At 38.8% G+C, this 21,997-nt stretch overlaps 1 protein-coding gene across 6 annotated transcripts in view; it reads left to right on the forward strand.

Annotated features, from left to right (window-relative positions):
- Positions 1–21,997, forward strand: part of PARD3B (par-3 family cell polarity regulator beta) — a 1,152,086-nt gene that overhangs the window by 1,033,806 nt on the left and 96,283 nt on the right. Inside the window, exon 22 of one of the 6 annotated variants that reach the window (XM_044924800.2) lies at positions 885–1,418. The exons of the other annotated variants lie outside the window; for them this stretch is intronic. Coding sequence (XP_044780735.1) covers positions 885–905 — 21 coding nt within the window. The 3' untranslated portion in view covers positions 906–1,418. Of the gene's footprint in view, positions 1–884; positions 1,419–21,997 lie in introns of those variants that run through there. 6 annotated transcript variants of the gene reach the window in all.

Below are 21,997 nucleotides of genomic sequence, written 5' to 3' on the forward strand. Positions count from 1 at the left end.
AATATGTTCCATTAGCCAGACAACTGTTCTAAGTCATTGTTGGAGTTGAACCTCTTTGGTTATTCCAGAGTTCTGGGACATTGTACAGCACACAGAGCATTTGGAAGGTCTTCCAGTCGTGCTCACTCTGGTTACCCCTGAGGTGCCCACAGCCCTTTCAGGTGGTAACTGTCAGGACCGGTTATAAGGCACTTTTGGCAAAGTCCATGGGTCAGGAGGTCAATATCTATTTCCCTGTCTCCCCCACACAAACTTTTCCTTCCAAAGTGTGTTCCTTTCATCCCTGACCCCAGGGGCACACCTAATCTCTTTAATGAGCTTGCACTAAAATCAAAGACCAGAAACGAACGTTAGAAGCTTCTGTTTTCAACTCTGCAAAAATCCTGAAGCAAAGAAACACTTTGACACGAGAAAGAAAAAAAAAAACTTACAGTTACCAAAGGGGAAAGCCAGGAAGGGATAAATTTGAAATTTGAGATTAAAAGATACACACTATTATACATAAAATAGATAAACAAAAAGGACCTATTGTATAGAGGGAACTATACTCAGTATCTTGTAATAACCTATAATGGAAGAGAATCTGAAAGAGAATACATATATATATGCATAACTGAATCACTTTGCTGAAACATTATAAAGCAGCTATACTTCAAAGGAAAAATAAAAAATTTAAAAAGAGAAAAAGAAATACCTGGGTCTAGTTAAGGATTTAAAGTAGGGAGAGAGGAATACAAAGAGAATATATGTAAATTATTTCCTCAATGTTGCTACAGCCAGCTCAGTAATAACAGTGGCATCAACACTGATTCTATAAGCAAATGCCTTATATTAATTATTCCAGACAACTCCATGTGGTAGGTGTCTTCAATTCTATTTTACAGATGAGGAAACTAATGTTCTGAAACTTTGTGCGTAGTCACATGATCGGTAGCAAAGCTGATACTCCTCCAATCTGTGCCGACTCCCTGGGGAACAGAAGAAAGGAAGGCCACTGTGACAGCTGTTGAGATGTTTTTTCTACGAGAGATGTTTGAAAGAAAGAGAATCTCTGCTGAAATTATCTTTAATTATCACTCGTAATTTGTTTTTAACCCAATAGAACTGAACCCAAACCAAATGCTGGTATCATTTCATCACTTCTCTCTAAAAGTCAAAATAAAATCATTCTTTTTATGCTATAATCAAATAAGTTAGGCTATCTCTGGCTCAAACCCAAACCTAAATACCAAAAATCAGAAAAAGAAAGTTCAGAACCACATTATTTTTCCATAATATGTCAAAAAAAAGCCTATGCTTTAGTTACATTAGAGTGAAAAAAGAACTCTTTTCTGCTTCTAATGAGCAATTAATTCCAGCTCAGGATGTTGAGTTTAGAATAGGTTAAGTTCCCCCAAACCACAGCCGTTTGTGTTGGATCATGGTTAAAAACCCAGAATTCCAGTTTCTACAATAATCACATTCTTTTCTTCTACTGCAATGGGAGAAATGACCATTTTTATGTAACATAGGAAAAACCATAGCAGAAACGCCTATGAATTCCAGATTTCCTAAACTGTTTTCAAAGCTGTTTAAAATCAGTTGAATACATTTTATTTTAGCAGAGCTCAAAATTCTGAAATTAACTTTGGGAACTGAAATTTTTTAAATGAATATGTTTGGAGGAAAAGATATGAAAATTCACTTAATTAGCATGTTTAGCACATGAATCACTTAACTTTGATGACAATGAAAACTCCATATGAACCATATTTGTGTTCAGATCCCAAAACCCAGAACCACCCCTTGCACAGCTTCCTAACTGTAATTAACCAATCAGGTTGCTGTGGTAGCCATCTTTTTCTTTCAGCATAAGAAAAATTTTGACTCAGAGTCATTCTGAAATTTAACATCATTTGGTTCTTGTTAAGTAGTGACTAGTCTGGTGTTATGATGGGAAAAAGAAAAGTCAGAGAAAGCTCTTCTCCGAAATAAACAAGAAGAACACTTGAGTCAAAGAAAATCCTAAGATGATCACAATCACAACAGCAGTATTGGAACTGCCATTCTCCACAGGAAGAATGACCCCTTTTGAATACATTGTAATGACACAGACTAGAGTCTGTGACTTTACAGTCCTCCTATGACTCTCATTAATTTCTCTGTCTCATACCAAGCCTTGAAATCATGGTGCTAATTCTCAGAGTGTTTATGAGAAAGTGCATAAGTTGACACCACTGACTTCAGCTAGGCTGACAGGAAAACTTTCCATTTGTTCAGTAAATGAACTAAGAAGAGAGGGTGTAATGTTATTATTATAAACGATTGGTAAATTATTCCTTTTCTGTTTTGATACGACTTTCGTAAAGCAATGGAGTTCTTCGGTTTTTATCTCCATGAGGCTTTCTTCTGATAATTTAGATCATTCCATGTTACCTCTCAGCCTGTTCCCTAGACAGCAAAGCCAAAGCAGCAATGAAGAATAGTTTTTCCACAATCATTCATTCCTTTGTTGATTTATTTATCCACTGAAAATTTACCAGTTTATACATGAGTATGCATCAAGCCTAACACTTGCATCAACGCTTACCAACAAAGAAGGAACACCTCAGTGGTGTGTGTGTGAGAGAGAGAGAGTGAGAAATAGAAGCTATTATTGTTTTGAAGTTTCTCCTTTAGGGAAGCAGTAGGAAATATTGTGTGAGAAAGAGGTTCCCTGGCATTATCCGATGTCTTTCACCTAATGAACCTTCTTGCTCACCCTGTGAAAATGGAGACTCCCAAGCCATGTGGAGATACTTCCATTTTTCAGTTTTGTTTTCCTATCTTCACCAATTATCAGAGTACCAGATTGTTTCTGAATAGCAACTCTATTTTCACTGTAATTTTTATATATATCAATTACTTTTCTTTTCCTCATCTATTTGGCATGGACCAGGTTTCCTGTTTTCCATACAATTCCCTTTACAGTAATTTCCCAGGTTTAAATTGTCAGACAGCACTTCAGCAGCAACGTGCTCTATGCATCTGTGGTTGTAAAGGAATCAGAAATTTACATTCCAGAGAAGGAAATCATGGCCCCACAATGCATGTGAATGATGGCAGGAAGAAATCTTTTAACAGTACTTAAATTGGTCATTGAGAAAAACTATGAGATTTAGAGCTTTTGTGGTTTACCTGGGGTTCTAGGACTATTTTTAAATTTCCCAATTTCAGAAGTGGGTACTTTCTCCTTTCTACATGTGGTTGCATATGTAAATGCAACCATAAATGTCTTGAATACATGATGATGAAAGAATTAAACAAGATGACAAGCAAGTAGGAAGGAACTGACGTTTTGTTTCCAGCATTCCATATTTCCACGTAATTTATTTTTAAGTTTAATTTATCAGAATGTTTTAATCCTTTTGCAATTAGAAGCTCTTAAAGACTTTCCTTTGCTTGGAGGGTTCCTCTACAAAATAAGAAGAAACCCTGTTAATGTCCCTCATCAATTATCCACTTTCACTCATGCTGTGTCACCTTGGTCCCAGGACTGAAGAATAAAATTTCAAAGTGCATGGTAGTTTAGTCATACATTCATGTATTAATTAGTTCCTTAGAACTTTATTTCAAATCCTGAAAGATGATGCTGTTAAAGTGCTACACTCAATATGCCAGCATATTCAGAAAACTCAGCAGTGGCCGCAGGACTGGAAAAAGTCAGTTTTCAATAGTACATGAACTGAGAACTTCCAAATGTTCAAACTGGATTTAGAAAAGACAAAGGAACCAGAGATCAAATTGCCAGCATCCATTGGATCAGAGAAATGCAGGAGAATTACAGAAAAACATCTACTTCTGCTTCATTGACTACACTAAAGCCTTTGACTGTGTGGATCACAACAAACTGTGGAAAATTCTTAAAGAGATCGGAATACCAGACCACCTGACCTGCCTCCTGAGAAACCTGTATGCAGGTCAGGAAGCAACAATTAGAACTGGACATGGAAAAACAGACTGGTTCCAAATAGGAAAAGGAGTACATCAAGGCTGTATATTGTCACCCTGCTTACTTAAACTATATGCATAGTACATCATGCAAAATGCCAGACTTGATGAAGCACAAGCTGGAATCAAGATTGCCAGGAGAAATAGCAATAACCTCAGATATGCAGATGACACCACCCTATGGCAGAAAACAAAGAGGAAATAAAGAACCTATTGATGAAGGTGAAAGAGGAGAGTGAAAAATACTGGCTTAAAACTCAACATTCAAAAAACTAAGATCATGGCAGTCCCATCACTTTATGGCAAATAGATGGGTAAACAATGGAAACAGTGACAGACTTTTTTTGGGGGGCTCCAAAATCACTGCAGATGGTGACTGCAGCCATGAAATTAAAAGATACTTGCTCCTTGGAAGAAAAGCTATGACCAACCTAGACAGCATATTAAAAAGCAGAGACATTACTTTGCCCACAGAGATCCATATAATAAAAGCTATGGTTTTTCCAGTAGTCATATATGTATGTGAGAGTTGGACCATAAAGAAGGCTGAGTGCCAAAGAATTGATGCTTTTGAACTATGGTGTTGGAGAAGACTCTTGAGAGTCCTTGGACTGCAAGGAGATCAAACCAGTCAATCCTAAAGGAAATCAGTCCTGAGTATTTATTGGAAGGACTAATGCTGAAGCTGAAGCTCCCATACTTTGGCCACCTGATGCAAAGAGCCAGCTCATTAGAAAAAGACCCTGATGCTGGGAAAGATTGAAGACAGGCACAGAAGAGGACAACAGAGGATGATATGGTTGGAAGGTACCACCAACTCAGTAGACATGAGTTTGAGCAAGCACCACTCAGAAAACTCAGCAGTGGCCACAGGACTGGAAAAGTGGTGAAGGACAGGGAAGCCTGGCGTGCTGCAAGCATAGGGTTGCAAAGAGCTGGACACGACTGAGTAGCTGAAAAACCACAAAACTTTTATTTGGTGGTAACTCTGTGCCAAAGTTGACTTGACTGAGGAATTAAGAGTTGTGTCTGATGGGAAAGGCAGATAGGAAGCATGATTTCAGACATTATGGGATGTTTAGGAGTAATTGTACAGGGAAGGATTTACAGGTGAATGCATGGTAAAGAGAGATTAACCAAGAATGAAGAGGCTAGATGCTTTTATCCTATAAAACTTCCCAGTGTGTGTTTAACTTTTCCTTTTGTCTGCATTTAGGGCACTGTGCCTCCAAGTAAGCTCCTCCAAATGTCCTTTGGAACGTCTGCTTAGTTGCTCAGTCGAGTCCGTCTCTTTGCAACCCTGTGGACTGTAGCCCCCGAGGCTCCTCCGTCCATGGGGATTCTTCAGGCAAGAATACTGGAGTGGGTTGCCATGTCCTCCTCCAGGGGATCTTCCCAACCCAGGGATTGACCAGGTCTCCCACATTGCAGTTGGGTTCTTTACCATCTGAGCCAACAGGGAAACCCTTGTAATGTCTAAGCAGATATAAAGTGGCTTGTGTGATATTTCACAATCATACTTTTCTATGGACCCAACCTCTCATTTTAAGGATTTGAGTGTTTGTGCATCATGTTTGTCCCAGGTACTGACTGAGATCTTCCCTGGAGGGTAGCTTTTCTGTGTGTCACAACTTATTAGATGTTCATAAAACCAGTTAGTCACTCAGAATTGACATTTTCAAAGATTTGGAGTAGAATAGACTATTTCAGAGGAATGGCGTATTTACTGCCGTAAATATGAGTATTGGTGGATGGAAATTTTGTTTCACAGCCAGTGTGCACACATACGTGTATGTGCTGGGTCATGATGTAAAGTAGACTTCTTCCTATGGGTCATGATTTTTTAAAGACTGAAAAACTCTAGTCTAGACTTTAAGTTCCATATCTGGTTGGTTTGCCATTTCATTTATAATAACTCATACAGTATTTGTTTCAGACTAGGGGCTCAAGAATTTTTTTGAGTCAATATTGTTGAATACATCCTATCACATAATTTAAGGCACAGTTTTTTCTTCTTGATTATATCCATAGTATTATACTATATGTAGATAATGATAGATATGTACAGTTTGCATATACATTAATTAATTTTACTTTAGCAGCTAATGCTTTATGTAGCTCTTAAATGGACATTTTAAGAGTTTAAATTACACAACCAGATCAGGTGGATATAGTTGCCATTGTTGTCGTTGTCCAGTTGCCAAGTCACGTCCAACTCTTTGCGACCTCGTGAAGTGCAGCATGCCACTTCCCTGTCCCTCACCATCTCCCAGGGTTTTCTCAAGTTCCTGTCTACTGCATCAGACATAGTTGGCATACTCTAGCTTTTTTTTGTTTTCCAAAAATTACTTTTTTTTCTTTTACATCAAAAAAAGTTTCATTATAAATATAATACACGCTCACTATAAAAAAAAAAGTAGATAATTGTTAAAAAGGGTTACAACAGAAATTTCAGTCACCTTTAGTTGACCACACAATAAGTGAACACTGTTTTGGAGTACTTTCTTTTGAATAAGCACATACACACACACACACACACACACACACAAATACACATACCCATGCATCTCACATATAGTAATTATATTGGAATCCTACTGAATGTACTGTTACTTAAACTACTTTTTTCACTTTTTATCAGATGGTAAGCATTTCTCATGCTATTAAATACTCTTCAAAAATATGAATTTAATGCTTAATGCACAGTATTTTCTAGAAGGGACTTTCCTGGTGGCTCAGATGGTAAAGAATCTGCCTGGAATTTTCTAGAAAGGATATTCAATAACTGAGTAATCACTATTGTTGTTGGATGTTTAAATTATTTTTATCATTTCTTATATAGATAATAATGTACAAATTAGCTTTCTAAATAAATCTCTGTATCCTTATGTTATTGTTTTGGTATCATAAATCAATATATTTGTTATTTAATGTAAGGCTATGAAAAAAAATTTAATTGATCCAAATAACCCAGCTTGCCCTTAGAAAAGTTACTAAATTTATATTCTTATTAACAGCATATTTATTAATACATCCAACACATATTATTGCTCCATCATATATAGGCTTCATAGCAGCCCTATTAAAACTGAGTGTTTTCATTTATCTTTTTATCAACCTGATAGGAAATATCAAGTACTTTGTTTTTGTTAAATTACAACTGAAATTGAGCAATTCATGTGTTTATTGGCCATATAAATTTCTTCTTTTCTATGAATTTTTCATTTTTCCACTACAACATTTTTCTTTTTTGCTCGAGTTGTAAATGTTCTTTGCTATCAAAAATTATTGAGAATTTTTTTCCACATTTATCAGTAGTCTCTTAACTTTATGATACTTTATAGAGAGAGAAATGTTTTCATTTTTATGTAAACAAGTCAGAGACTTTTATTAGTTTTTTCAAATGGCATTTTAAATATCAGATCAATATGGTCATGTGATTTTTTCTTTTTCTATTAATGTGATGATTAATATTAATAGAGTTTCTAATATTGAATAGCCCTTGCAGTTATGAAAAAGTAAATCTACATTCCTATGCTGTCTGTTTTATTCTTTTAAGACAGAGCTGGGCATGAGTTGCTAGTCTTTTATTTGTGATTTTGTATATATATAATTGTAAGTGAAATTGATATCTAAGGTTTTGTGTTTTTTCCTAACTCTAATAGCTTTAAATGAAAGGGATATATTACCTTTATAAAATAATTTGAGTGGCTTTTTATGTTTCTATGCTTTGTAACAATTTCTGTAGTCTAGGAATTATTTCTTTTTTAAGATTTAAAATAACTAATCCATAAAACCATCTAGCCTGATACTTTTTTGTGGATAAATCTGTGACCCCTTTTTCAATCATTCCCATAGATGGAGATCTTTAGGAAAGGAGATGTTTCCTCCTTTACTGAAGTTTGGAAAGTTGCTATCTTTTTTCTATTAAATTATTTCATTGATATTTTCAAACTTTTAGTACATTTTATGTTTTTACCACTTAATATATTTAATAATCTTGTTTTTCTGCTCTAATATATTTATTCCTTCATTAACTTATTATTTCTCTTTCCTTAAGAAAGGATAAAGCAAACTTTTAAAATTACTAAGCTTATCTTTTTCAGTCACTTTTTAGTCGTGGTCAGTAACAATATAATTTAAGGCAGTGAGTTCACTTTTTAATTTAGTTCAGTGAACTTCCAGAAGTGTTATATCAAATATTCTTTTTATTTCTTTTCTAGGTAATCTGAAATTTAAAATTCTTCTTTGATCAAGAGTGATTTATAAGATCACTATTTTAAATTTTAATAATTTAGGGTTTTTTCCATCCGAACTTTTATTAATATGTGGTTTTAATACTTCATAGACAAGGACAGTGACTTCTGAAATTTCTGGCATTTATTGAAAGTTGGCAAAATATATGTTACTTTTGTTATTTAAAGATTTAATTAAATTAAAACCATTTTTCTATAAGTGAAAGTGAAGTCGCTCAGTCGTGTCTGACTCTTTGCAACCCGTGGACTGTAGCCCACCAAGCTCCTCCGTCCATGGGATTTTCCAGGCAAGAATACTGGAGTAGGTTGCCATTTCCTTCTCCAGGGGATCTTCCCAACCCAGGGATCGGACCCAGGTCTCCCACATTGCAGGCAGATGCTTTAACCTCTGCACCACCAGGGAAGCCCTTAAATACAAGAATACAGTCTCTCAGAAAACTTCCTATAGAGACACAGAACTTCAGATCCAAGTACTAACATCAAAGATTTCAAAGGGAGGAAAGGAAGCCAGGTTAAAAGAAGAAGCGGAAGGAGGCAGGAGAGGGGTGCGAAAGGGGTGGTTCTACAGACATCTCCTGCCACCTGCAGATACCCAGGCGTTATGGGACTTTTCCCTGGGCCTCCAGAGAAGGGAGGACTGGAACTCAGCCCTACCAGAAATCAGACCAGACCAGAACCAGAATTCGAGTTCTCTGCCAAGAGGAGGTGATCAGTCTCCAATCCTCAGCTCAGGCTGAGGGCCCTTTGACCAGATTCCTGCGTCCAGGACCAGAGGACTAGAAAAACGGGGAAGGATAGGAAGGGTTAAGGAGAGGAAAGAGAGAGGGAAGGGGAGAGAGGTCAATAAAATCTCTTGTTCCTTACCGGTTGGGGCACTCTGGCCAGTTGTCCGCATCAGGAGGAGACCAGGGACAAAAGGGTCCCAGTTGTGGCCACTGGGTCTGGTCCATTGGCAGGCAAGCTGGCCCCTGAGTACCCCGAGTGGTCAGGATGTCAGTCTCAGCAAAGAAGAGTCCCCGCCAGAGTTGCCATTTGTTGCAGGAAGGAGGACCCCTTCCAGGGCCCGAAACTGGGCTCTTGTCTAACACTCAGAAATGAATTGTCTGAGGAGACACATGTGCTGACAAAGCAAGAGATTTTATTGGGAAAGGGCACCCGGGTGGAGAGCAGTAGGGTAAAGGCACCCTGGAGAAGTGTTAATTATTTAATAAATATTTATTGAATGCCTAATATATTCCAAGACTTCCCTGGGGGCTCAGACGGTAAAGTGTCTGCCTATAATGCAGGAGACCTGGGTTCAATCCCTGAGTCAGGAAGATCTCCTAGAGAAGGAAATGGCAACCCACTCTAGTATTCTTGCCTGGAAAATCCCATGGACAGAGGAGCCTAGTAGGCTACAGTCCATGGGGTCGCAAAGAGTTGGACATGACTGAGCGACTTCACTTTTTTAATATATTTCAAGCACTGTTAAGGTGCTGGATATACAGCAGAAAGCAAAGTGGACAAAGTCCCTGACTTGGGGTTCAGTTCAGTTTAGTTCGATCACTCAGTTGTGTCCGACTCTTTGCGACACCATGAATCACAGCATGCCAGGCCTCCCTGTCCATCACCAATTCCCGGAGTTCACTGAGACTCACGTCCATCGAGTCAGTGATGCCATCCAGCCATCTCATCCTCTGTTGTCCCCTTCTCCTCCTGCCCCCAATCCCTCCCAGCATCAGAGTCTTTTCCAATGAGTCAACTCTTCACATGAGGTGGCCAAAGTACTGGAGTTTCAGCTTTAGCATCATTCCTTCCAAAGAAATCCCAGGGCTGATCTCCTTCAAAATGGACTGGTTGAATCTCCTTGCAGTCCAAGGGACTCTCAAGAGTCTTCTCCAACACCACAGTTCAAAGGCATCAATTCTTCGGTGCTCAGCCTTCTTCACAGTCCAACTCTCACATCCATACATGACCACAGGAAAAACCATAGCCTTGACTAGACCGACCTTTGTTGGGAAAGTAATGTCTCTGCTTTTGAATATGCTATCTAGGTTGGTCATAACTTTCCTTCCAAGGAGGAAGCATCTTTTAATTTCATGGCTGCAGTCACCACCTGCAGTGATTTTGGAGCCCAGAAAAATAAAGTCTGACATTGTTTCCACTGTTTCCCCATCTATTTCCCATGAAGTGATGGGACCGGATGCCATGATCTTCTTTTTCTGAATGTTGAGTTTTAAGCCAACTTTTTCACTCTCCTCTCTCACTTTCATCAACAGGCTTTTTAGTTCCTCTTCACTTTCTGCCATAAAGGTGGTGTCATCTGCATATCTGAGGTTATTGATATTTCTCCCAGCAATCTTGACTCCAGCTTGTGCTTCTTCCAGTTCAGCATTTCTCATGATGTACTCTGCATATAAGTTAAATAAGCAGGGTGACAATATACAGCCTTGACGTACTCCTTTTCCTATTTGGAACCAGTCTGTTGGGGTACTTGCATTTTAATATATATGTATCACTGTATTTCCTTAAATGTAAGGCAGCATAATTGTTATACACACAATAAATTTTATGACAGAAATAAATTCTTACATAAATTTAATAGAAGAAAACAGAAAAAAAGAATACCACCACATTAAATGTAAATCCTATACTATGCTTGGAAAACTGTGGTAAAATAATCTTATGAATTACATTGTTTCTGACATTGCATATATTTATTTAACATCTTCTTGATCTGTCAAAGATAGCCATTGGGTGAAAGTCCCTACTTACTATCTATTACTGAAACTTTCAGTTTTTTGGGGTTTTTTTTTAGGTCTGTCTCTTGTAAAATGTTGACTTGTGGTGTTTCATTCTGAGGCTTTCTCTTCCTAAGAAATGTTTAGCTTATTTATGTGTTATCATAACTGGCATTTTTATTCTTTCTGTTATTTTTAAACTTTGTGCTTTGTATACCTTTTTCTGGTTCCCTTTCTTTAGTTGTATTTTCTTTGATTATTTTATTTAATAATTTTAATCATACTGACTTTATAAAGACATTTTTAGCCTAGTTTCTCTATCAACATCAAAGATGAAATCATCTCTATTGAGTTCCTTCCAGGTCAAAGGAACAAGGTAAAATGACTGTGTGTTATCACAAATTTCCCTCACACTTTTTAACCTGTTGTATTTTAGATCTACTCATATTCTAAAGAAAAATGTATATTTTCTTTTTAATATTTTGTATGGGTTATGTTTCCTATCATCCAGAGACTACATTCCAAGTCTAATGGTAGTCCTTCTTTGCTTTAATGATTCCATAATTGAGTTATTTATCTTGACTCACCTGCTTACCTTTTTGAGTAATTTTAATTTTACTTCAAGAGGCATGCATAGTATATTTTGAATCCTGGAAATCTGATAATGTCATTTATATATAAATCTCAACACCCAATGCCTGCTGCTTTGAAGTGTATAAATGTTTGTTGACTCAATAACATATCTGCTTCCCAAGGAAGCAAATAACATATCTGCTTTTTTTTTCCTTAAAATTCCATTGTCTTTTGATTTTTAATATTGGTGAAAAAGAGATCTGAGGCTGACCTGATTTTTCTTCTTTGCAAGTAACCTGTTTTTTCTATCTGGATCTTATGGGATGCTTTCCTTATTCATGATATTCAAAACTTTCATCTGAATTTCTCTGGATATTGGCCTCTTTTCTTTGCCTGGTTTTTAATTGAGTCCTTTCTGTTAACAGCTTCATGTTGATTTATTTCTGTTTTCTTAGTAGAAAGAGTGGATGTTGTACCTTAAAGGAGATGAGTGAAGTTCCCTTGCTTGGTGAGGGGGAGCTGACTAATGTAAATTCATACGTGCTATTGAGAGATGAGATAACTTGAGGTGACTGGAAGAGAACCAAAATCCTGACCAATACCTAGAGGAGAACTTGGCTTCCGCTTAGTTTCTCAGATGGTTTTGCTGAAATCCTTGGGCAGGGGATCAGCTTTCTGTGCCCCTGGTCTGCTCACCCAGCCCTGTCGTCCTGTATTACCTGTGGCTGTGTCCGACTTTCATCCTCATACCATCGCCCATCTAGTCAGGAGAGTATCTTTTATCTCTTGGACACTTTTTTCCCCCTGCTGTTTCCACTTCAAGAATCCTGGGCTCTCCAGATGTGCTATTTGAGAAGACATGTTTGTTTTCTAATACATTTTGTTTGCTCTAATACATCTTTTTTTTTTTTTTTTTAACTTCATTAACTTGCTATTTCCTTTCCTTAGAATGGATAAAGCAAACTTTAAGAGAAAATCCATATTGGTCTCCCCATCAGCCCCGTAACCTCTCCTGCTGAGCCCTGGGGCAGGTTTAACCTATTTTATATGCCTTTGGTCATTCCAGCAGGAATCTGGGATACCGGTAGTAAATTCTGTCTCATTGCCATTGAATCCCAAATTCAATACCCATTGTAATGCTTGAATTTCTCCAGAAGAAGGAATTTCTAAATGATGAATCAGAGCAAGATCCAGGACAGTTTTACTGCAGTGCAAAGGCCATTTTCCTAGCATAGCTTTTTCTTATTCACACACAGAAAATTCACACACTATGCGCATCTAGTGGTACAAGTGGAAAATATGGCTTTTTTCCCCTCTTATATTGTTAACTCCTAATTTTTCTTTAAATGGTTGTGCACAAGTGTGACATGGTATAAAACTTCTAAATTGGTTTCCTTACTGTTTGGAAGAAAAAAACCTCTGCAAAATGTAGTAACAAAGCTGATTTTCTAGTTGCACATCCATATAACTCCAGTGAGGCTAAGTTGAAAAAGCCATAGAAACTTAGAGGGTTGAGTTATTGTGGATTTTTTATTTACATTGAAGATGTGAAAAATAATTAGAGTGCAATGCTAGGTATTATGTATATGCAGTTACCTGAGAATATATAAAAGTTTCATTTTCTACATTAAACTGCATTGTTATAATTCTTTAAAATGAAAAACAAAGTTCCCTCCACAGACCTAAAGTTACTGGTCCTTATTTACAGTTACTTTCTTTACAATAAAGATACTGGTTGCATGACTTCAGTAGTTCCTAGATTGAGTGTTATCCTAATAAAGAGCTGCATTTATGGTACCTGAGACGATCCTCATTATGGGTTTTAAATGGTGAACGTGAGACTCAGCACTATTGAAGACTTGTCCCTTTTCACATTGAACTAACATTCACCCTTCATTTCGGTGACAATTTCATCCAACTTCAAAAAATGCTTGGCCAACTCCCAGCCCCTTTACCCGTGCGGATGTGGTTATTTGTTTTTCTACAGGTCCTTGATTTGTGACCACTCTCAAGAAAGTAGAGGAAAGTCTGTAGAATTATTTTTCCAAAAGTACTCAGAATTGGGTCAGTCCTACTCTGACTTTTATGACCTCCTTTCTTTCAGGATCTGGGACTTCACCGCTCCATGAATATCAGATTTCCATTGAGTCTAATGTCTCTGGTATCCCTAGATCCCTAGGGTTACGGTTCCTATCAGAATTCCCTGACCTGGATTGGTTACCCGTTTAAACTTGACACCAACTTGCCGACCTGTCAGACAATCTTGAACATAGGTTTGACATCAAAGTTGAGCTTGCTATCAAGATGGGGAAACACACGTATGGAATCGCAGCCTGAGAGGTCCTGCCGGCTTTCTGACTGGCAAATTCTGGATGCACACATTTACCAACATTTTAGGAAAAGAAGTCATAAATATCAATCACTTTTCGTAGCACTCTACCTTACAATGTTGGAATGAGCTTTTCCACTCAGAGTCATCTTCTTATGTCTGTCCCCACGTGTACTCATTGCTGCACCTGAGTGTTGGTTGTAGGGTTGTGGTTACGTGCTTCTACCCACCCTAACATAGCTGTCACTGGTCTGGCCCATTCAACTGATGTCCATGTATCTGGTGGTGCCAGCATCTTGACTTCAAAATTAGAAGGGTTGGTGGATACAAAGCTCATTCCAACATTGTAAGGTAGAGTGCTACGAAAAGTGATTGATATTTATGACTTCTTTTCCTAAAATGTTGGTAAATGTGTGCATCCAGAATTTGCCAGTCAGAAAGCCGGCAGGACCTCTCAGGCTGCGATTCTATACGTGTGTTCCCCCATCTTGATAGCAAGCTCAACTTTGATGTCAAACTGTTCATCTGTCTGTGGCACTTACTGCCTAACCATATTTCCATTCTTAACTTAGAAACAATACGATAGATGCCACATTCCACGTTGCTACCTTTTTTAGTTCTAGGGAGGAAAATGATGGAAGATGCTCAATTAATTGACATGGGAAAATTTAAACTTAAAAAAGTCCCACTGAGTTTTGGCTTGGTGCTTTGTCTTTAATGATTATTGCATTTTTTTCTAGTTTAACATTCTTGAGTTCTGCAAACCCAAAGGACAACTTCACTGGTTTGATTTCCTATTCTTTAGAAATGTCATCTAGGGGTAGCACGGAGTAGGGGATGCATCAATAATGAGAAGTGATTTTAAAATAATTTGAAATGATTTTTCTATTCATACGTCCACACCCCCTTTCCAAGTAAATCTCAGTCAGGGATACGAGTGGTGATTGAGACTCCGTTAGCTTTCAAGATGGTGAAGAAAACAAATGAAAGATTTGCAGCTCTAAATAAAATAGCACAAGTGTAAGACCATCACTAGACATGCAAGTGTAGCTACAATGAAAGTTATCTTGAACAAATCAGTTCCCAGGACGGCATTCAATTCTTTTGATAAATATGCCTGATACGATGAAGTACAGCTTCCAGAAAGATAATGGAGCAGATAATTAATCTATTTGGAAATATAAACACACACACTCATACACACACACTCACACACACATACACACACTGCAGGGAGACAAGGACTGTTGGTTAGCAAAATCTTGTCGGAACAACCTAAATGTCCTTCTCTAGAAGAGTGTGTAGCCTCAGACAAGGGGAAAAAAAATAGAAAAGACATTTTTGACTGCAGTAATGTTTTTGATTCTGTGGTGTAAGGCCAAAATCAATAAAGGACAAAAGAGCCAAGCTCTCACTTCTTTTACATATGTGGGTGGTGATTTGGGAGCGCTGGTAAACAAGTCATTAATGTTTCAGTTGTCTACAGCACACCAAATGGGGCTTCCCAGGTGGTCCAGCAGTAAAGAATCTGCCTGCCAAGGCAGGAGGCACAAGACACATGGGTTCGATCTCTGGGTTGGGAAGATCCTCAAGAGAAGGAAATGGCAACCCACTCCAATATTCTTGCCTGGCAAGTCCCATGGACAAAGGAGCCTGGCAGACTTTGTGATCATAGGATCACAAAGAATCAGACACGAGTGAGCGTGCACATACACACGCATACCAAGTAGTCTTCTGTCTAGGGATAACTGATCAGTTAAAGAAGGGGCTGTTCAGGTTCCTTCTGCCGTATAAAGCCTTCCAGGGTTCCGTCATTAAACCCTTCTTGTTTCTGCTTCTGTGCGAGGGTAGGTGCTGGACATACCTTTCCTCACAGTCTTCCTTTCATCACATCAACCTCCTCCTCCACGTGCCTCCTTCTACTTTTAGCACCCCACTGCCACTGTGGTCGTGACTCCAAACCTAACCAAATGCTTGCTGAGCTCTGTACCGTTGCTTCTAGGTTTCTCTCAAGAAAAGGAGGAGGATCAAGTCACTTTCATCGTCATGTTAAGAGCAACACAGAAGTTTCCCCATATGTGAAGTCCAGTTCCCTCTATTACTAGATGAAGCATAGGCCTCGTCTCACTACCCTTTCCAAGTAACTGACAACTGCGTGATGTAGTCAGAGATGGGTTGGCAACTTCTGAGTAGGAATGTCTCATGGTTCACAGTAAAAAGAAATTTTCAGTCAAACTGAAAGAGCCAGTGACTACAGTCACCAGCCAGTGGCCTACCTGGGTGATCTGGAAGACAGGTTCCATACTGCTCCCATTACCATCCTACAGGAGGTTGTGCTCCCATTGTAAATATCTGCACCGTCACAGTAACTCTCGTGAGGCCTTCCCCCGTTGCCCCAGCTACGTCACCTTTTCCCTGGTGGTGCTTTCTATATCAGGAAGTAAAATGTAACTATGTCCTACCTGGTGCCATCACACAGCTTAGTTAAGAACTTGTGGATTTTTGAACCCCACGTCTTGCCCAGCCTCACACTGAGGGCCCAGCTGCCCCTAGACAAATGCTTGCCAGGTTGAATTCTCAATGACCCAACTGGGTGAACAGGCAGGGTCATCGAGTCATCTCTAAACACAAGGTACAGACCTTCTGACACCTGTCCTGTGCTGTCACCTCCAGCTTCTTCTCTCCATGTCAGAGATAACACAAACCTAAATATTCAACAAATTAGCATAATGAGGAATTCCAGCTCATGGGTCACTACTAACATCTTTTGCCACAAAAGTTAACTTGCTGAGTGCTCTTAACAATGTTCCAAGCAGCTACCTGACATGCAGGCAATTACACCCATAGGATGAGCACCTAATTCAAGTCTTTTTATAGATGAAATCAGTGTATGTTCATGGATTTTGAAATAATAGATATGGATAAGGTGGCACGACCTCACTTGAGTATGAAAAAAATTAACTTCCAACACATTTTAATGCAAATGTTACCTTTGTAAGTGGATGACCTGAAAAGAAAAAGTGTTTCCATAGTAACCTAAGGGAACACATAACCTGTTTATGATAACTTCTCCATGAAGAGAGCCAGGCGTGGATTGGGGATATGCTTTGATGTCTGCTGGAAAAAAATAACTGACAGCCTTGTGTGAGTGAATGGTTAGATTTCACTTTATTTTCAGTTAATTTAGAAAATAAACTTTCATAATGAACTGCTGAAATACACACTTGAAACAACCAGATGATCTGTCAAGATATTTTCTAAAATGTAATTTGTCATAGGTGACAGCTGAGGCATCAGTTTAAGAGGACCAGATTAGGAATGAGGACTTAGGTCCTTCCCGTCCCACTCGTCTCTTTTTACCTGCGCTCTTGTGTTCTTCCCTAGGAATCACTGAGGCCTTTTCAAGCTCTTAGATCTCTTCCTTTTTTCTTTTTCCTCATTTTTCACCTCCAAAAATGTTATGTAAAAGCCACCCTTCTGGAATTAAAATTGTATACTGCGAGGATATCACAGAAAAGGAACATATTGATTATACTTCACTTTGTCTACTGACATGGTTGTTGGAGTTGGTGGCTTTTGGGAAATGCCATTAGCTAGAAGTGAGTCTGACATGCACGAGACACTGTATGCTTATATTCCCATCTTCTTACAGATGTAACATCTACTTAAAGGCTTGTCTATAGGAGATTTTTTTTTTTTTTGAGGGTGATTAGGGAACAGATGCATACAGTTTTAAGAAGTATTTCTTTGAAGAGCCATTGTTGAGCTGGCTCCCTGACAGGTCCATGCCCATGGGCTCTGGTGTGGACCTGGGGCAGAGGCCCTGGCTACAGTTACCCATCTGGTATCCATCTGGTCACACAAATGAAAGATAATACCAGATCACAGAGAAGCCATACCAAGTGCCAACTCAGTATAAGCAGGCAAAGAAAGGTGCCACCCAACAGTGCTGTGAAGAGTAAGAAATGCTGTCCATAGGGTCTGCACATTTCCACCCCAAGATGGAAAAGAACAGCACACAAGAGCCTCTGGAATGGAAATGCTGCATGCATCTCATTTACTGCTGCCACTTATTAAACATTCCACCAGGTTCTCTCTGCCACATTAAGTTGCTAGTGGAATTTGGGAGAAAAGGTATTCTAATATACTTGAGACCTGCCTTTTGCTACCCACATCCATACACAACAGGGTTAACAGGACTTGAGGACTTCTAAATGAGAAGTTAGTACCAGCTTCAAAAGGGCATTGATTTCACTTCCGTGTAATGCCACTTTGCCGTAGTCAAAGATTTTGCGCTTGCTGTAAAATGATTTCGACATTTATCGATTCATTACTTTCTCATTTTTTCCCCCTTTTTTCTGACTTTGTCTGCTTGCCTCCAGAATACAGTGTGCTCTGGTTATTATAGTGGCTAATAGTTGAGAATCTGTCTAACCCTCCCACCCAGTGGAGCTACAAATGGAAATGCTGTTTCAAGATGGGAGCGGGGAACGGTGTACTTGCCTATGAGGCTGATCATCCACGGTCACCTTTCCTGTTCACTCACTCCACTTGGTCTGCAGTACTGGTCCCTGTCTTACTCTCTTTTTTTTTTCCTTTTTATTTTTATTTATTTGGCTGCTTTGGGTCTCAGTTGTGGCATGTGGATCTTTCCTTGCATCATGTGGGATCTTTCTCTATTGTGGCATAGGCTCAGTAGTTGTGGCAGGTAGCCTTAGTTGTTCTATGACATGTAGGATCTTAGTTCCCTGATGAGGGATCAAGCCTGCATCCCCTGCACTGGAAGACAGATTCTTAACTACCGGACCACCAGGGAAGTCCCCATCACCACCACCACCTTGCTCTTTCTCTATGTAAATATCAGCTGTGAACAAATAGAGTAAGAATTTAGTGACCTTACAATCACCTAGACAACAGCAACACATTCTCTTGTCTTTTCTATGCATTAAAAGGGTTATCTTCATAATAACATATACATGGTAGTTTATATGTTGTTGTTCAGCTGCCAAGTCATGTCCAACTTTTTGCGACCCCATGAACTGTAGCACACCAGACTTCCCTGTCCTCCACTATCTCCTGGAGTTTGCTCAAGTTCATGTCCATTGAGTCTGTGATGCTATAGTTTATATACTGCCATATATTTTGAAATACATAATCACACACTCTTACCTCTGAATAATCTATTGAAGACAGGAACCCATTTCTACAGGAGAGAAAACTGAGGCTAAAAGAAGTTACATAGATTGCCTATGATCACATCATGAAGTGTGAACCCAGATCATCTGTCCCAAAGTCTAAAACTCTTCCACTGGATTAAGGTTTTGGTTTTATTTTTTTATGTCTCTAAATTTGTCTTCCCTCTTTACATAAGGAAATATTAACTCCATAAGGATCATTGCAATTTCCCAAAATATGAGGCAGCCAGAATCAGAGCTAGGGATTCTGAGTAGAACAAAAACTCCCACCCTGTGGGTGGCTAGAAGGATGAAAGCTAAGTTGAATCTCTTTCTTTCATAAACTCCTTCAAAATGTTTCACATACTTCCACTGAGAGATGAAGCAAAGGGAAAGTCTCTTCCTGGATTGGCCACACAGAGACTCATACTGAACAATTCAAGAAGATGAAGTGGGGAAGAAAGAAATGTTATAATTTAGAAGCACAGATTACCTGGCTGAGAATTGTTGTAAAGTAATTAAATCATACAGGATCACTAGGAAAGTGCCAGGATGGAGGTGAATGAACGATAGGATGTCAAAGGAAAGAGGTTATGATTCCAAGGATGAGATTTCAATATTGACGTCTACCTTGACCTGTGCACAAAGCCAAAATGAACTTAAACCTGACTCCATGTGGAAGAAGTAAATTGCATACTCTGAAAGAAGATAGAATATTGTAAATTCACTTGCTTTTCCTCCTCTAACTTATGAGACTCAAGTTCTTTTACCATAATTTATACTAATTAGTCTTTCCACTTAAATCAAGAGGGAAACTGCAAATGTAGCCATCCCTGGTCTGCTCCTCATTAGAGACAATTAAGAGTTAGAAGAACAAAAACACATCATAGGATTAATGATAAGAAAAACCACCCAGAGAGAGAAACACGAAGCAGGAAATAATCTTACAGAGCTGAATAAAAGAAACTGATAGCCTTCAAGAACAACCGCTCCTCCAACTAAGGTCTAAATGGGTTCGAAAGAAGAATCGCTGGGTCATGTTAGCCTCCCCTGCTGTATTCTCCTCTGTGTTTTTCCTCCCTCCTGTCATGTTGCATTTATTAATAAATGTTCTCGCTCTCTAAATCCAATTCATTAGTTTCCCTCCTTGCATAAGAGGTACGTCATTACTGATGAGAGAAAAAGAAGTACAAAGCTCATCAGCCTTGGTAAATTTCAGCCTTACACATTATTGTCATGGAAGCTTTATCCCAGCATTCAGCTGGGGGCACAAAGACACAGGAGAGGGACTGGATATGAGGGGGCCTCACACCACTCGCAGAGTCCTGCTGCTTATATCATTTTATACTTTCCCAGAGCGGGAAGGAGGAGATTGGGGAACATTTAATTGCCTTATAAACTGATTGACAAATTGGTGATCTGATGCATATGGATGATCTTTTTAGTGCAATGGCTCAGAAGCCGCTAGCAGAGATCATCAGAAGCTATGATTTGCACACCCTCCACAGGGTTATTACAGAGAAGCGGAAGGATGGGTTGATTATTATCTTTCCTTCTTTCTGTGCTTTTTTTTCCCCCTCAAATGTTTTCTTCACCTCCAGGGAAATGCATTCTAGCAGCATGAGCACCACTATTAATCAACACTTGCAGCAATAATCAGTGAGTGAAAAATGGTGACCAGAATCTGAGAACGCACTGGCATAACTGTCTTCTGAGTTTTCCTTTGTGATCATGCCTTGGCATTCTAACATGGATAATTTATACAAAATTAATGTTGGCACCTTCTGAGGTGCAAAGATTTATAGAAGCAGTGCTTACTTCTTCACCCATTAAAAAAGAAAGGGAAATCATTTCTGGTCATGATGAGTAATATCTTAGAGCATTTAAAAATATACTTGCTATCTTCATGTTTCTTTGTGTTATGTTTAGCCAGCCAGCCAGCCAGCCCCTTCACTTTTGAACACGGATGCCATGAAAGGCAAAACTGTTAGAAGTTCTTGGTTCCAGTTTTCCCAGAATTTTCACCCAGAGGAGGTATGAAAAATAGTCAAGAAATCAAAAATAACTTAGGTCCCAGGATCCTTCTGAGGGCTGTTTGGTGTTACTGGCAAATCAAAAAGCAAAAACCAAAGCTGAGCACTAAGAAGGGCAAGATGCTGTTGCCACACCTGAGAAAGCAGCTGTCAAAGTACAGTGATTTGGGGCTGGTGATGACATACACCCGAACCCATTTCAAAATTCAGCTGGTCCTTTCCATTCCACCAAGTTACCTTTCAGTTCATACCATCCTGTGATCAAGAGGATCAATTCCGAGGTGTCAACACTTGGAGAATTTCTCTGAAACTTGGCTAAGTTGGATGGGCTTGCCTGGAGCCAAAAGAAAGTCACGAAGGTGCAGGACCACATCTTAAAGAGTGAATGACAGACCAGGACTCATAGGAGCATGACACCAGCCCCTAGTCTGCAGATCGCTCCTGTCATTAAAATCAATGCAACTTAATTAAAGCAAATTACAGATAGATACATCTATAAATAAGATATTAAAGTGTGCTGCTGAATATGATAATTGCTGCATATTTAGCAATCAGTGTGTGTGTTCTGCTTTTGCCAGGAGGAATGCCTTTCAGTGGAATCAATGGAGCTTTATTAAAAACCATCCAAATTAGAGGGAGAAATGATGAGTGTTATAATAACACAAAATAACTGTGTCAACTTTCATTGCAAAGAAAGGAAAGCAAAATATGTCCATCCCTCTTTTTTCACTCAAGGAAAATATTAGACATATTCTCTTTAAGATGTGGATATTTTGAATTTATAAATTTTAATTTCTGCATTCTCTTCTCCCAGAAGAAGGCAGAGGGAAAGTAATGATCATAAATAAAACAATTCAGCAGTGGGGCTGAAGTGTGAGAAGTACTCTGGTGCCTAGATATAGTTTTATACCTTGATGACAGAAGACAAATAAATGAAGCTCAT

Source organism: Bubalus bubalis, chromosome 2 (assembly GCF_019923935.1).
Source record: "Bubalus bubalis isolate 160015118507 breed Murrah chromosome 2, NDDB_SH_1, whole genome shotgun sequence".
In the NCBI taxonomy this organism is placed as follows: Eukaryota; Metazoa; Chordata; class Mammalia; order Artiodactyla; family Bovidae; genus Bubalus; species Bubalus bubalis.